The 13,050-nt window shown below is 48.1% G+C and overlaps 1 protein-coding gene across 1 annotated transcript in view; it reads right to left on the bottom strand.

The window, feature by feature from the left end:
- The window catches only part of lamc1 (laminin, gamma 1), a 37,714-nt gene that overhangs the window by 11,298 nt on the left and 13,366 nt on the right, over positions 1 to 13,050 (bottom strand). The window contains exons 2-3 of the mRNA XM_084546916.1: positions 6,063 to 6,367; positions 1,139 to 1,269 (exon numbers count right to left, since the gene is read on the bottom strand). Coding sequence (XP_084403042.1) covers positions 1,139 to 1,269; positions 6,063 to 6,367 — 436 coding nt within the window. The remainder of the gene's footprint in view (positions 1 to 1,138; positions 1,270 to 6,062; positions 6,368 to 13,050) is intronic.

Below are 13,050 nucleotides of genomic sequence, written 5' to 3'. Positions count from 1 at the left end.
GAAACACCTGTTACACCTGGATCACACACAGACTCTGTCTTCAACCAAACATCTGATCTTTTAATGTCCCTAGAGCCTCGTATCATGTATGAATCCTCCAGAGTTTCAACATGTGACCGTGGGCAGCGCCGTGTTGACACAGCTCTTTGTTGTGATGTGGTTCCTCTGCTCTGAGAGAAGCTTTTGTTAGACTCAGGGAGCAGAGCCCCTCTCAACAGGTCTGGACTCGCCCGGCGGCCTCCTTCACAGATCGTCTCAGGTGTTCCTTGGTAGAAAGTCACGGAAAAACTGACGGCATGAGGAAGAGAGAGGCTTTGGAGAAGAAGTCTGCTCCCCCACTAAACACCAAGCAGGACTGTCAGAGACCAGATCCCCTCAAATCTACCACAGAACAAGGTCTTTCCAGACTCAGACACTGGGGAGCATGATAGAAAACCTGCTGTGTTCGTTCAGACTGAGCTGCACTTTTACGTCGCCTTCAACCACAGTTAGAAAATAACTTCTACCTTTGACTTTAGTTCACTACTCATCTATTATCTCTGACTTGCTGTGGCTTCATGTGACGTCAGAAAAATCTAAACTATCTGAACCGAGCTTTGCTGTGAAGTCGACAGAATACTGGAGCACGACTCAGACTCAGACTCAGACGAGGCGTTCCCCTCCCATACGTCTGCTGTTAGAGCTTCACTCTGAGTCTGTGTCGGTGACCTACTGTTGGTGAAACCACTCGGGCAGGTAAAGGTTAAATCTTGCAGGTGCTCGGCTCAAGAACTCTCCCCTTCTCTTCCATCCGTCATGGCACTCGGTCCGCCCCATTCCGGTTTCCCTGTAATCCAGCGCTGCCGGCCAGGAATGCCAGGAATGTTGGCTGTGTAATGGAAATCTGCTCCACATTTCAAACAGATTATGGCTGCAGAGGCGCAGTCTGTTGAACGCTCTCCTAATGCCTGTCCAAACCTCTTGTTTCTGAGGCGAGCAGGAAAAGGAGTTCTTACGAGGATTGTGTACGGGCCACAGGGAAGCAGACCACACAGTGACACACCCCCCCCCCCATCTTATTGTGTTTCTAATGAACCGTTGGCTGCACATCGGTCACATGTCGCTTAGAGTTTACATGCGTGAAATGACGCCTCCTCACCGTCCTCCAACAGCGAAGTCAGAGATGGCGTAGTAGTAGGACTTGAGGACCTTGGGGTCGTTGAAAACCTCGTCTCCGAACGTGTTGAGCCTGTTCAGGGTCACTTTGATGTCGGTGGCAGTCACCCAGTCCTGAGAAGACACGACATGGACACAGCGTTAGAGGAGAAGATGACTGCAGTGTCAAAATAACAGAGCTGTAGATAGAAATGGACTTTACTTCATGTGTTTATTTGATAAAAGATGTTTTTTCTGGACAGTATTTGAAAACCAAAGAGGACGACACCATCTCTGTAACTGTCCTGGTGAGAATGTGACAGATCTGAACCACAGAGACAGAAAGCTGCACTTTAATCAAACCAGTCTGGAGCCAGAAATGATTCTTCATTGTTAAATCTGGACCACGAAACATGGAAGGAATGAAGCTTCAGAACAAATGTTTAAAGATCCAGCTGTGAAGTCTGTGGAGGTTCTCATTGGTTCAGGTCACGATATAAATGAAGGACCAAGCCTAAACCAAGTCTAGATGACTTTGTTTAAACTTGTTCCTTCATTTATATCATGATCTGAACCAATGAGAACCTCCACAGATACGTTTCTATCAAAGATATCTCAAGTATAAACTATCATGAGGTTTTTTGTCACCGTGTCGACCAACAGTGACTGAAGTTAAGAAAACCTGCAGCTGAGTTTATAGATTTATTTATTTCACATCATTGGTTTTCTCCTCAAAATCAAACCAGGAACTTCAAAACAACAAACTAAAACAAAGACAACTGGACGGACACAGAGTTTCTCTGGATATTAACGGTTCACTGGAGAAGGTCAACCTGTGGCCTTCAGGTGGACTCCGCCCACAGATGTTCCTGATTAAAACCTGAACTCTCCACCAGACATTTAGAGCTGAAGTCCACATGTCTCACAAAGCTCTAAATCCTCCAACCAGCATCAAATAGTCAGAGTCCGTTCATTAACTGACTAACTGCTGCATCTCAAAGCATCTCTGTGAAAGTCCTGATGGATCAGTTCGTCCTGAGGCGGACAAACACGATTCAATCAGCTGGGCTCATGAATCTCCTCGTGCCTTCTGTCCTCCTCCGGCTGTGGGAAACACTGAGCTCTACACAACAACAACGCTGACATCCAGAGAAGTGGGATTTATTTTACGATACAGGACCCAGCTGGAGAGAATTACTCAACAACACCTGTTGGGTTTCGGCTCAGTTACTCAACATCCCGCCCGGGAGGAAGCCTCGTGGGAAAGTTGGAGCGAAGGCCAACAGATAGCTTTGTTCGCTATCAGCGTGAAACTTATCAGGCCCAGAGGATTATTTTATTCAGCAGCGAGAGCTCGGCACAGCTGTGAGCAGACAAACAGACCTGAAGAGAAACCAGTCGGTCACATCCAACAGGAAACACGTCAGGGAACCAAATCAAACATTCAAATGTGTGCTAACGGCTCGCTGGCCGTCGGACAGACGACAGATCTGAGTCCAGACCTCATGTTTTCAGAAAGAACAGAAAAGCTCAGAGGTCAGATCATCAGAGCTGGACTTCCTCTGAGGCTGATGTTAAATGCTCGTATTAAAGGCTTTCAAACAAAGACTTTTCTACAACCTGATGAGAAGATCCAGACGTAAACCTGGAGATGGGCGCCTCTGACACTTTACATTAATGCAAACAAACAGAATTAATTCTCAGGAGCAACAAACTGTTTTTGTGACTGTTTGTTCATTTTAAACTGAGTCTGATCAACCAGAACCCAGCAGCTGTTACAGACTGTGGTGGAGGCTCAGACCAACGGTTTCTGGTTGACGCCTGGTTTCTCAGCCGTCCCGTTATCTGCAGGTTTCCGGTAACGCCCGGCCCTCCCTCTCCTCGTGATTCACCGAGAACAAACCCCTCCTGGCAGCTGCAGCTCGTCACGTCGTCCGGTCCAGGATCCGGGATCCAGGTTCTCGGCTGAGTCAACGCTGTTTAAACTGCGCAGAACATTTGTTTGCTATCAATCATGTGCAGCTCTGTGAGGAGGAACGCTGCCTGGCGTTCGAACGTCCTCAGAGAATCACAAGCGCTGAGCTGAGCTGCAGCAGAAACAAACCGTCTGTCAGAGGAAGAGGATCCTCCAGAGATGACAGTCATTCATTCAGCTTTCAGTTTCACTCCTTCAGACTCAGAAACCTGGACGTTACAGAACCACTCGATGAATTAAATCTGTTAGACGTACTCCACTCAGGTTGGACTGTTCCCAAGTCCAGGGGTCATAACATCATCAACATCTGTCCTAATCCGAAGTGGATCACAAGTGTCCAGGTTAGAGTCCAGGTGTGAACACTGATCTGGTCTCTAGAGTCCAGGTTAAACAGGTCCAGGTGTGAACACTGATCTGGTCTCTAGAGTCCAGGTTAAACAGGTCCAGGTGTGAACACTGATCTGGTCTCTAGTGTCCAGGTTAAACAGGTCCAGGTGTGAACACTGATCTGGTCTCTAGTGTCCAGGTTAAACAGGTCCAGGTGTGAACACTGATCTGGTCTCTAGTGTCCAGGTTAAACAGGTCCAGGTGTGAACACTGATCTGGTCTCTAGTGTCCAGGTGTGAACACTGATCTGGTGTCAGTCCACATGTGGAGGTGGTCTGGGACACATGTGACCTCCTTCCTTTGGTAGTGTGAACACACAATGAGTCCTGGGTCACATTAAAGACCACCTATTCAACAGGGCTGATCTGAGGAAGAGGAGTTTAACTCATTCATTCAACCACTAGTAGAAATGATCACATGAATCAGTGATGTCTGTTCATTAGTAATGAGAGCCTTTTAAAAGATTCTGGTCTTGGAGCTGAGAACCAAACTAAACTAGAAACTAATCTGAACTAGAATCAACTCAGGAGATAAATCAGATCTTAACATGTGAGAGTCTTTCCATCTTGTTCCAACATCTGGATCATGTCTCCAAGTCAACCAGCAGCTGTTGATGGTTCTGATCCAGCGGTAGGTAGAGATCCATTAGAGACAGCAGCTGTGACCACATGATGGCGCTGCTGATTTACAGACACACAAACTGAGATCAGATCTCAAGTGCTGGCTGGGGACGCATGTGGAGACACATTTATATTAAGACCAGGTGGATAAAGATTGTCCAGGTCAGATGTTGATGTAAGGTCAAAGCTAACTGCTAACAGCTAATTCACGGTCTGGAGTTAACGCTGAGTACCAGACGAACTCAATGTACATACGTCAGAACCTGTTAGAAGACAGATCTTATAAAGAGATCTGAACTGATCTCAGTGCAGCTTTAAAGTCTCTCAAGTTCTGAAGATGAAGACGTGAATTTAAAACACTATTACAGATCAGAGGTTGTAGCTTTAGGCTCGGGCCGTTCCAACAGATCACAAGTTAAACACTGACGGGACAATCAGAGCGCAGTCTGTGCTGTATTTTAAGGGCTAGCTGGTCAGCAGCCTGTTGAGGTGGACCGACCCAGCTGGTGGTTATTTCCCGCTCAGAGATGACAGACGTCAGGAATGTGAGCGAGCGACAAACAGCCGTCTGACGCCTTCGACTGTCCGCTGCCTCTAAAAAGAGTCCCGGCTTCGGTATAAATAGCTTCATGCCGACAAGTCAAATAAGGAAGTTCACAGCTGAGCCCGAAGAGCTAAATCTGTTCTTTTACATGGAGGTAGGAGTGGGGATGGACGGAGGGAAACATCAGGGAGCCGTTAGACCTCAGTCCATCAAGACTAATTTATACGAACACAGAATAACAACAACCCACCGGCTACACTTGGAGAGTCCTCATTAAAAGCTTCTAATTTCTCTGACTTTAAAAACTGTCCTGGAGGAAACTGGGCCGCTACGGCAGCCATGTTGACTCAGCTCATTCATGTGTTCACATCGGGTACTAAAATGCATCTGGAGGCATCACTCACCATCAGATCTAATGCAGCAAATAAACACAGGCAGGAGCAGATCACTGTTGTTTCAGAACCATAAACGGATGTTTGTAGACTCGAGACAAAACTCAGATTAGAACTGAAATGAACTTTAAACAGAGGCTCAGCTCCTAAAGAAATCATAAATATGTAGAGCTTGTTGTTTGGGTATCTCCTGCAGTCATCTGGTTTTAACAGTCAATGAGTTTTTTTCTGGTGTTTTTTCAGTTGAATAAAAATGAAACTGGAGAAAGCAGAGGAACATCTACAACAGAAAGAATGAAATCAGACTCTGCAGCGATGAAGCAACCTCGGCCACGGAGTGAGGAAACATGGAAACACAAACAGACAGCGGAGAGGAGGAGGAAGGACGGAAAGAGAGGTGGGAAAGGGATGGGGGGGGGGGGGGGGAGAGAGAGAGCGTTAGAGGGAAAGAAGCCTTCCAGCTGCCGGAGGCTCGAGCCAAACCGAGCTGCTGCAGTGGGAAATCTGGGGGCGTCGCCGAGAAACACCTCGCTGTAAACTGTGGAGGTCTGGAAAGTTACAGTAAACGTGATGTATTGATCTTCTGGTGGAGATCTGGACCAAAATCTGGTTTAGAGATCCAAGCTCCGCCCCCTTAGAAACCTTCAACCATGATCTGAGGCAGAGGAAACCCCTCTTTGCTAACGCCATGTTTCCCACTGCTGGATCAGAACCATGAACAGCTGTTCGTTGACTTGGAGACATGATCCAGATTTTGTAACAAGCAGCTTTTGTTTCATTCCTGTTTCATTCAGATTTCACAGAGGAAGGTCTCACCTGTACGCCACAGGTGGTTTATGAACGTTAGCCACACATGGCGACAAACTACTGACTCAGATAAACGACCACGGCACGGAGACGCTCTCCTGCTTCCTGTATTTACAGATATTTAATATAACAGGAGGGAAGAGAAAATCCAACATGGTGTCTAAGTTAGAAACGAACCAGATGATCAGATGATCGGGGCTCACCTGGAGGACGGGGCTGTTGTCGAAGTTGTAGGCGCTGGGTCGTCCCTCCAGCGTGGAGAAGGCCACGTTCCCGCCGGTCAGCGGCGAGATGTCGCTGAAGTCGTCCGTGCACAGCGCCTGCTGCTCGTCCTCTCCGGTTCGGATGAAGCCGTGGTTCGGCTTCTGGTAGGTCTTCTCACAGGAGCCGCTGTAGTACTGGTACGGCACCCAGGGGCCTCCCTCCTTGGTCCTCTTGTAGATGGCGAAGCTCTCGGGTCGGCTGGTGTGGAACTTGAGTCGCACGTAGGTGATGTCGAAGGCCTTGCCTGCAGAGAGACGGAGGAAGCAGAGATTAGAGAAGGTCGTTGGTTTACAGCCATGAAGAGAAAGGAAACAGGAACGAGTGGAGGTTTGGATGTTTTTGTCTGTGAAGGTTCTCAGTCGTTAGGGAACAATCTGGAGCTGTTGTGTTCCTAGAAGACATTTGTCCAGGTCTTCAGCTCTAAATGACTGGTGAGGAGGTTTTAATCTGAACCTGAAGGTCACATGACTAGAGTCTGGAACATGTTTGCTTCTGTTGGTTTAGTTTTTACCTCCGTGTATTTAGGTTTATATCCTCTGAGACTCTGTGGTGAAGCTGCACGTGACGTGAGGTTGAGTAAAAGTACGCAATGATTCATCAGGAGTCCAAACATAAACCGAGACCTGGAGACAGAAGAGTCTCTCCAAGAACCGAGGGTTTGAGGAAAACTCTGAGCAGGAATGTTGGAGCCGAGGCAGCGGTCCCGCTCCTTCACCTCCACATACCTGTCGAGTCGGAGCAGGCCCGCTCCAGCAGCCGTCAGTCAGCGCCAGGAGGAACAGCGCTGTGTTTGAGCCGGGCGGCGGGGGGGTACGGCTGTTTGCTCAGCCAAAGAATCTACTCTGTAAACACGGCGCTGACAGGGGCCCCGGCCGCGGGGGCCCCACTGTGTCGACGGCAAATAAAGGTGAAGCAGCTGATAGGACTGAAGTTCACAAAGGGCCGCAGTTTATTACAGGAAACAATGAAGCGACTGCAAACACACCCGCTTCCTCCCCCCCTCCCCCCGGGTGAGTGTTTGGGAGGCTCTGCTGACTTGTGAGGACCTCTGTTGACCAGATGAACTCTGTGGGTCAAGGTTAATAAGACGCTGTGAGCTTTAAACTGAAGCAGAGATCCTCAGATACAGACTGAAACAACTTTTAACACAGGAGAGAAAAAGTGAGAGAGTCTCACTTTGACGTTACAGTCCTGCACCAACCTGAGAACCACTGGCTGACTCATGTACACAGTCATGTCTATAACAGTGCTGCTCCTCAGAGGATGAACCCTTCTAAGGTGCAGTAACACCAACCTGATCTCTAAAGGCTCATTTACAGTACTGTGGCAACTAGACGCTGTAACCTACGTACGTATCCTACATCGGTGTGATCCATTTATACCTCGTCAGTCCGTCTCGCTCTGTAACAGCTCCACCCAAACACTAGTCGGCGCTGTATGCCAGGGATAAGAGTTGTCAACTAAGTCTACACCAGCAGGTGGCAGTAGTCTGAGCTCATCATTCAAAAGATGTGCTGCTGTTAGCGGTTAGGCCATGGTGTGAGAGCTAACGATCAGCTTGGATAGTCCTCCAACCAATCAGAGACATTTAAACTCATCAGATGACATCTATGACTACTGTTACTCTTCTGTCTATCACCACATTAAGCCCCGCCCCCAGATGATCTGATTGGTCCGGCAGACCTTTGCAGGAGCAGAATCAGTTCCCAACAGAGAGACTCCAAAACAAAATATTAGTGGGCGGGGAAAGTTGGGTCTGGTTTCCAGGCTGATAACGCTATGGAAAGCAAGCAGACCCTGAAGTGTGGCTGTAGTAAATAATGTTTCCCTGCAGAGGGCGTTAACATCTCAGACGAAGAAGAAGAAGAAGAAGAAACCGGTTCAGTTTCAAAGTCGTCTACAGGAGTTCAACAGGTCTTTGCTGGAGCAGAATCAGTTCTCAACAGAGAGACTCCAGATCAACTTTACAAACATCCAGTGGTCGGGGGGGTTGAGGTTGACCTCCAGGCTACAGTAGTGTCCAGTATATTCTGGATTCTACAAACACTCAGCTGTGTTTCAGAATAAAAGGATTTTCTTTGATACTGGATCTGGGGTCTGCAGAGCCTCTTCTGGCTTCACATCAAAGAGTCGTGACCAGAGGAGACCCAGCGGGCGGCAGGAAGCGACCGTCACTTTAAATGAGGTGAAGACGCCTCCGCATCCTCAGGACCGGGACACAAAGAGGACGGAGGCCAGGTGGCCGCTGGGACGGAGGACTAGAGGAGGCCGAGACTGGACGGGGAGCTCGGCAGGAGGTGACGACACATAAATACGTCTGAGTGTATTTAAACGTTCATCAGAGCGGAGCGACTCCTTCCAGAACAAACGGAGCATTGACGGCGGGAAGAATTTTACAGTAGAGACTCAAACAAAGAGCGCTTTGATTAGAGCTTCAAAACAGACAGGAAACACAGCTCCTCTACCAAAATAAAAGCTCACAAACACCAAAGATTGGACAAGTTTACAGTTCAATCGATCAATAAAAAGAATCTGTCAGAATCACTGATGATAAAAATCATTTCAGTTGTTGGTTTTAATTATTGAGACTCAACAACAAGAGACATCCTGAAAATAAGTGAAAACAAACTGAAGCTTTTACGAGTTTCCCTCCAATTAAAGGTTCATTTTAAAGACTGGGAGTTTTTATTGGGTGACAACCTGTTTTTAATTTTAAGGGCTTTTCAGTCCATTAAATGTACGCTGCATGTTTGGTTTAAGGGTTTATAAAAGGTAGAAACATCTAAAATGATCAAATAAAATAAAAACTAAGATACAGTCACTTTTATAGCTGAGGAAAAAAGCCAGAGACGACTGTGAAGCTGTCTGAAGAAGAAGAAGAAAACAAAGAAGAAGAAGACGACAACAAAGAAGAAGAAGAAGAAGACAATAAATAATAATAACAATAAGAAGAAGACAATAAATAAGAAGAAGAAGAACAAGACGACAATAAAGAAGAAGACAAAGAAAACGAAGAAGAAGAAGACCAGAGAGACCTGGACCAGTGGTCACCATGGAGACTACTTCAGTCAAGGACAAGACATCACGTCAGGAGAAACAACAGACTGAGATTCCTGGCTGTGACCTTCCAGACGTGTTTGGTTTTGGTTCTTATCAGTTTTAAAACTAATTCTTTATCTTCATGTACATTTCTTCTTCCTGCCAGGGGCCCCTCTGAGCCGTGTTCTTTATCCAGTAAATTAAAGTTGAAGGAGTCTGCGTCCTCTTTTATTCTAAACAGGAAACAGGTCTTTAATAAAGTCCGGATTAAAATAATAAAACCCACTAAAGAGTCAGAGACAGATTTAAGACGCCGACATCGTCAATTAGCCGGTTTGGCTTTAACCCGACTATTGAGGAGCGCTGACCCCGCTAGACTCTCCTCAGGGGCCCCAGAGTCACGTCCCAACATGAAAAGAGCCTCCAGTCGTTCAGGGGGGAGGCAGCTTTTCTTTCTCGAGGCTGAGGAGGGGAGGAGGGGAGGACGGGAGGAGGGGGGAGAGAGGGTGACACTGTGACGGCAAGAATGAACCGGCTGGAATGTGTTTCCGCCGGGCAGAGGGATGGACGGAGAAAGAAAGAGTCCACACAGAAGATCTTTCCTGCCCAGATATGGAAGATATGACGAGTCACTGAGCAAAGGGCTGGGGGGGGGTCTGCTTTAGTGCCACTGAGCAACACAATGACGGCCTGCAGGCAGCTCTGTGACCTCTGACCTGGATCAGACACACAGGAACGAATGATTCATTAAAAAAACAAAACAAATCTGAGTCATGAAACACGACCAAGGAGCTCGTCTGTCATTACTGTGACATCTTTGATGGTTAACAGATGGTTCTAGGTTCTAATCTCGTCTCAGCACACTCTCTACATAAAACAAGGGTTTAAATATCGGAAGCTTTCCATCGTTGTCACAGAGGACACGGTTAGAAAATGCTTCTGCAGATGTTTGGCAGCGAGTCTGAGTCTGAACCACCGACGGAAGCTAAAGGAGAAAAAGATTTGATGAGATTATGAACAGATTAATGGATTTATCATCCAAAGATCAGTTCACAGGAAACTCTGTCACACCAAGACCATCCTCGTTAGCAGCAGATGTTCGTCGTCCAGTTCAGAGGAGACGGACCGTAACGAGGGAGACGTCCCAGAGGAGGACAGATGAGGACGGGGGAGGAAGACGAGGGAGAGAGAACATGAGGACTCTGTCAGCGACGCAGCAAGAAGAGGAAGGAGACGAGAAAAACTGAGATTTATTCTGATTCATTAAAGAATTCTGTTGGTTTTCAGACGTTTGTGTCAAAGTGAAACTGGAGCTGGAGGAGTCTCCTTCCAGCAGAGTGTTACTCAACTCATGAGAACGATGTTCCAGCCGGTGGTGGAGCCTCGGGGTCGGCCCGAGGGGTGAGGAGGAAGGGGGAGGATCCAGGAGGGGCTCGGCTTGGAGCACGGCCCAATTAAATCTCCTCCCATGACCTCATCGCATTCTTCTCCGGAGGAACGAACAAAGAACGCTTTGACTTCTGGACACGAAGGCGTGACCGAGGCCTCGGCCTGCAGACGAGCAGCAGGTACCGACCCGGACCAGATCCAGACCAGATCCTGGTCCGGCGTCAGCTCCGGATCAGTTCTACCTGGATTAAACACGTCCTCTGCACCGGAGCAGCTGTTGGAACGTGTTGGAACCTGAACAGATCCCTGAGGATCAGCTCCACTGTCACCACAACACCGTCCAGGTTCACTGAGACCAGATCAACTGAATCTGATTGGTTCAGAGGCTGCGACGGGACGACGTAGGAGGAAGATGATCAATTATTCTGATCTAGTTTAGAAACACAGCCAAGACCTCTTCTTCCTCTTCATCGTTCCTCAGCACCCAGCAGCTCAGACGGTTTAATATGGATCCATTAAGTTGTGTTTCTTTGGTCCAGCTCTTCTCTTTTTAAATCCAGATGATGCAGGAGACGTTGATGCATTTAAAATAATCCCAGAATTTTATGAATCCACATCAGCTCAGGATCAATTTGAGTCACAATCCTTTTTCTTAAACACATGCTCAGTAGTTTGGACTTGACAAGCACAGACTCTGTAATTAAAGCAGCAGCGTACATGTTGAGGCCAACGCAAAGCATTCTGGGAAACCTGGTCGTCCCAAGTCCTCAATGAAACAGGCAGGACCAGAACACATCCAGGTGTTTGGACTGCACCAGACCAGAACTCGGTCAGAAGTAGAGACATGTTGATAAAGCGCCTCAAAGTCGCAGAGTGATGACATCATGAGGCACGACGCAGAAAAACATGAGACAACGTCCGGATAAAGACGGGAGCGTCGGAGGAAAACAGTTCTCTTGAACCAAACTGGTTTTCGACTGCCAACCCAATCAGGTGATGAGCTAAAGGTCAGAGGTCACGCTGAGCACAGACGTGAACATCAGCTTCAGCTTTAACTCTAACTTTCTTCAAGCAGAGACAAACAAGAGAGCTATGCTAGCCATTAGCATGTCCATTAGCATCTGCCCTAGAGTTCATTTATCAAAAACAACTGATGAGGACACGACTCCCAGGAAGAAGAACAACTGTCAGGTGTCTCAGATGTTTTATTACGTTTCACTGGAGGACCTGAAGCGTGAGCTGAGCTGTGTGGGCTCCTCTACTGAGCGCGCTCAGCTCACAGCAGGTGCTGAGGTCAAAGGTCGGCAGGCAGACGCCTCTCACAGATAAAAAAAATAAATAAATAATCAAGAGTTTAGTTAAAAGCTGCTGAAGACGAGGCAGACGAGGAAGGAGAGGAATGTGTCTGAGTTTAACCCTCTGCTGCCTGGTCCTGGTCCTGGTCCTGGTCCTGGTTCAGGCTCAGGCTCAGGCTCAGGCTCAGACTCAGACTCAGACTCTGGTTTATGTCTCCTCACAGCTGAAGGTAAAGCTGTTACACATTAATGTCCCGGTTAATGTTTGACCTGCTGCATCACACAGGAATGTACAGAACCATAAAGCTGTGTTTGTTTAGCACACATGAGTAAACCTGAGCAGCAGCGCTCCACGTTATTTAAGCCTCTTATCTTATCGTCTGACTGTAGGACGCCTCCTCCTGCTGTAGGACGCCTCCTCCTGCTGCAGGACGGACGCCCGACCTCCTCCTGCTGCAGGACGCCCGACCTCCTCCTGCAGGACGGACGCCCGACCTCCTGCAGGACAGACGCCCGACCTCCTCCTGCAGGACGGACGCCCGACCTCCTCCTGCAGGACGGACACCCGACCTCCTCCTGCAGGACGCCCGACCTCCTCCTGCAGGACGGACGTCCGACCTCCTCCTGCAGGACGGACGCCCGACCTCCTGCAGGACAGACGCCCGACCTCCTCCTGCAGGACGGACGCCCGACCTCCTCCTGCAGGACGGACGCCCGACCTCCTCCTGCAGGACGGACACCCGACCTCCTCCTGCAGGACGCCCGACCTCCTCCTGCAGGAACGCTCCTCGTTTTCTTTATTAGCATTTTTCACGTGATTCAGATCAGATCTGAAAGTTCCTGACTTCATTCACAATTTAGCCAATTTTAGAAACTGAATTATCTTCAGACAGAGTTCCTTTGAGTTTAGACGACCACGGCTTCATTTGCTGAAGGACTAGTCACCAGCCTGCAGCTGTAAATGATCAGATGATACTTTAATACTTTAAAACGTCTCAATCTAATCAACACACTGTACAGATAATGTACTTTCTATCATAAACTATTCTAAAAATGCATCAGATTCCCTCATTAGTCACAGACACGTGAGATGTAATGGACGCTGTCTGCCGCTGATATCACCTCCATCTCTTCTTCTGTTTGATAAACAGAGCAGCAGGCAGCAGAGCGAGCGCTCTGATTGGACGGGAGGGCGTCGGCTCTA

The sequence above is a fragment of the Chelon labrosus genome, assembly GCF_963514085.1.
Source record: "Chelon labrosus genome assembly, chromosome: 6".
Classification (NCBI taxonomy): domain Eukaryota; kingdom Metazoa; phylum Chordata; class Actinopteri; order Mugiliformes; family Mugilidae; genus Chelon; species Chelon labrosus.
The sequence above is the reverse complement of the archived record's forward strand: the minus strand, read 5'-3'. Positions and strand labels throughout refer to the sequence as shown.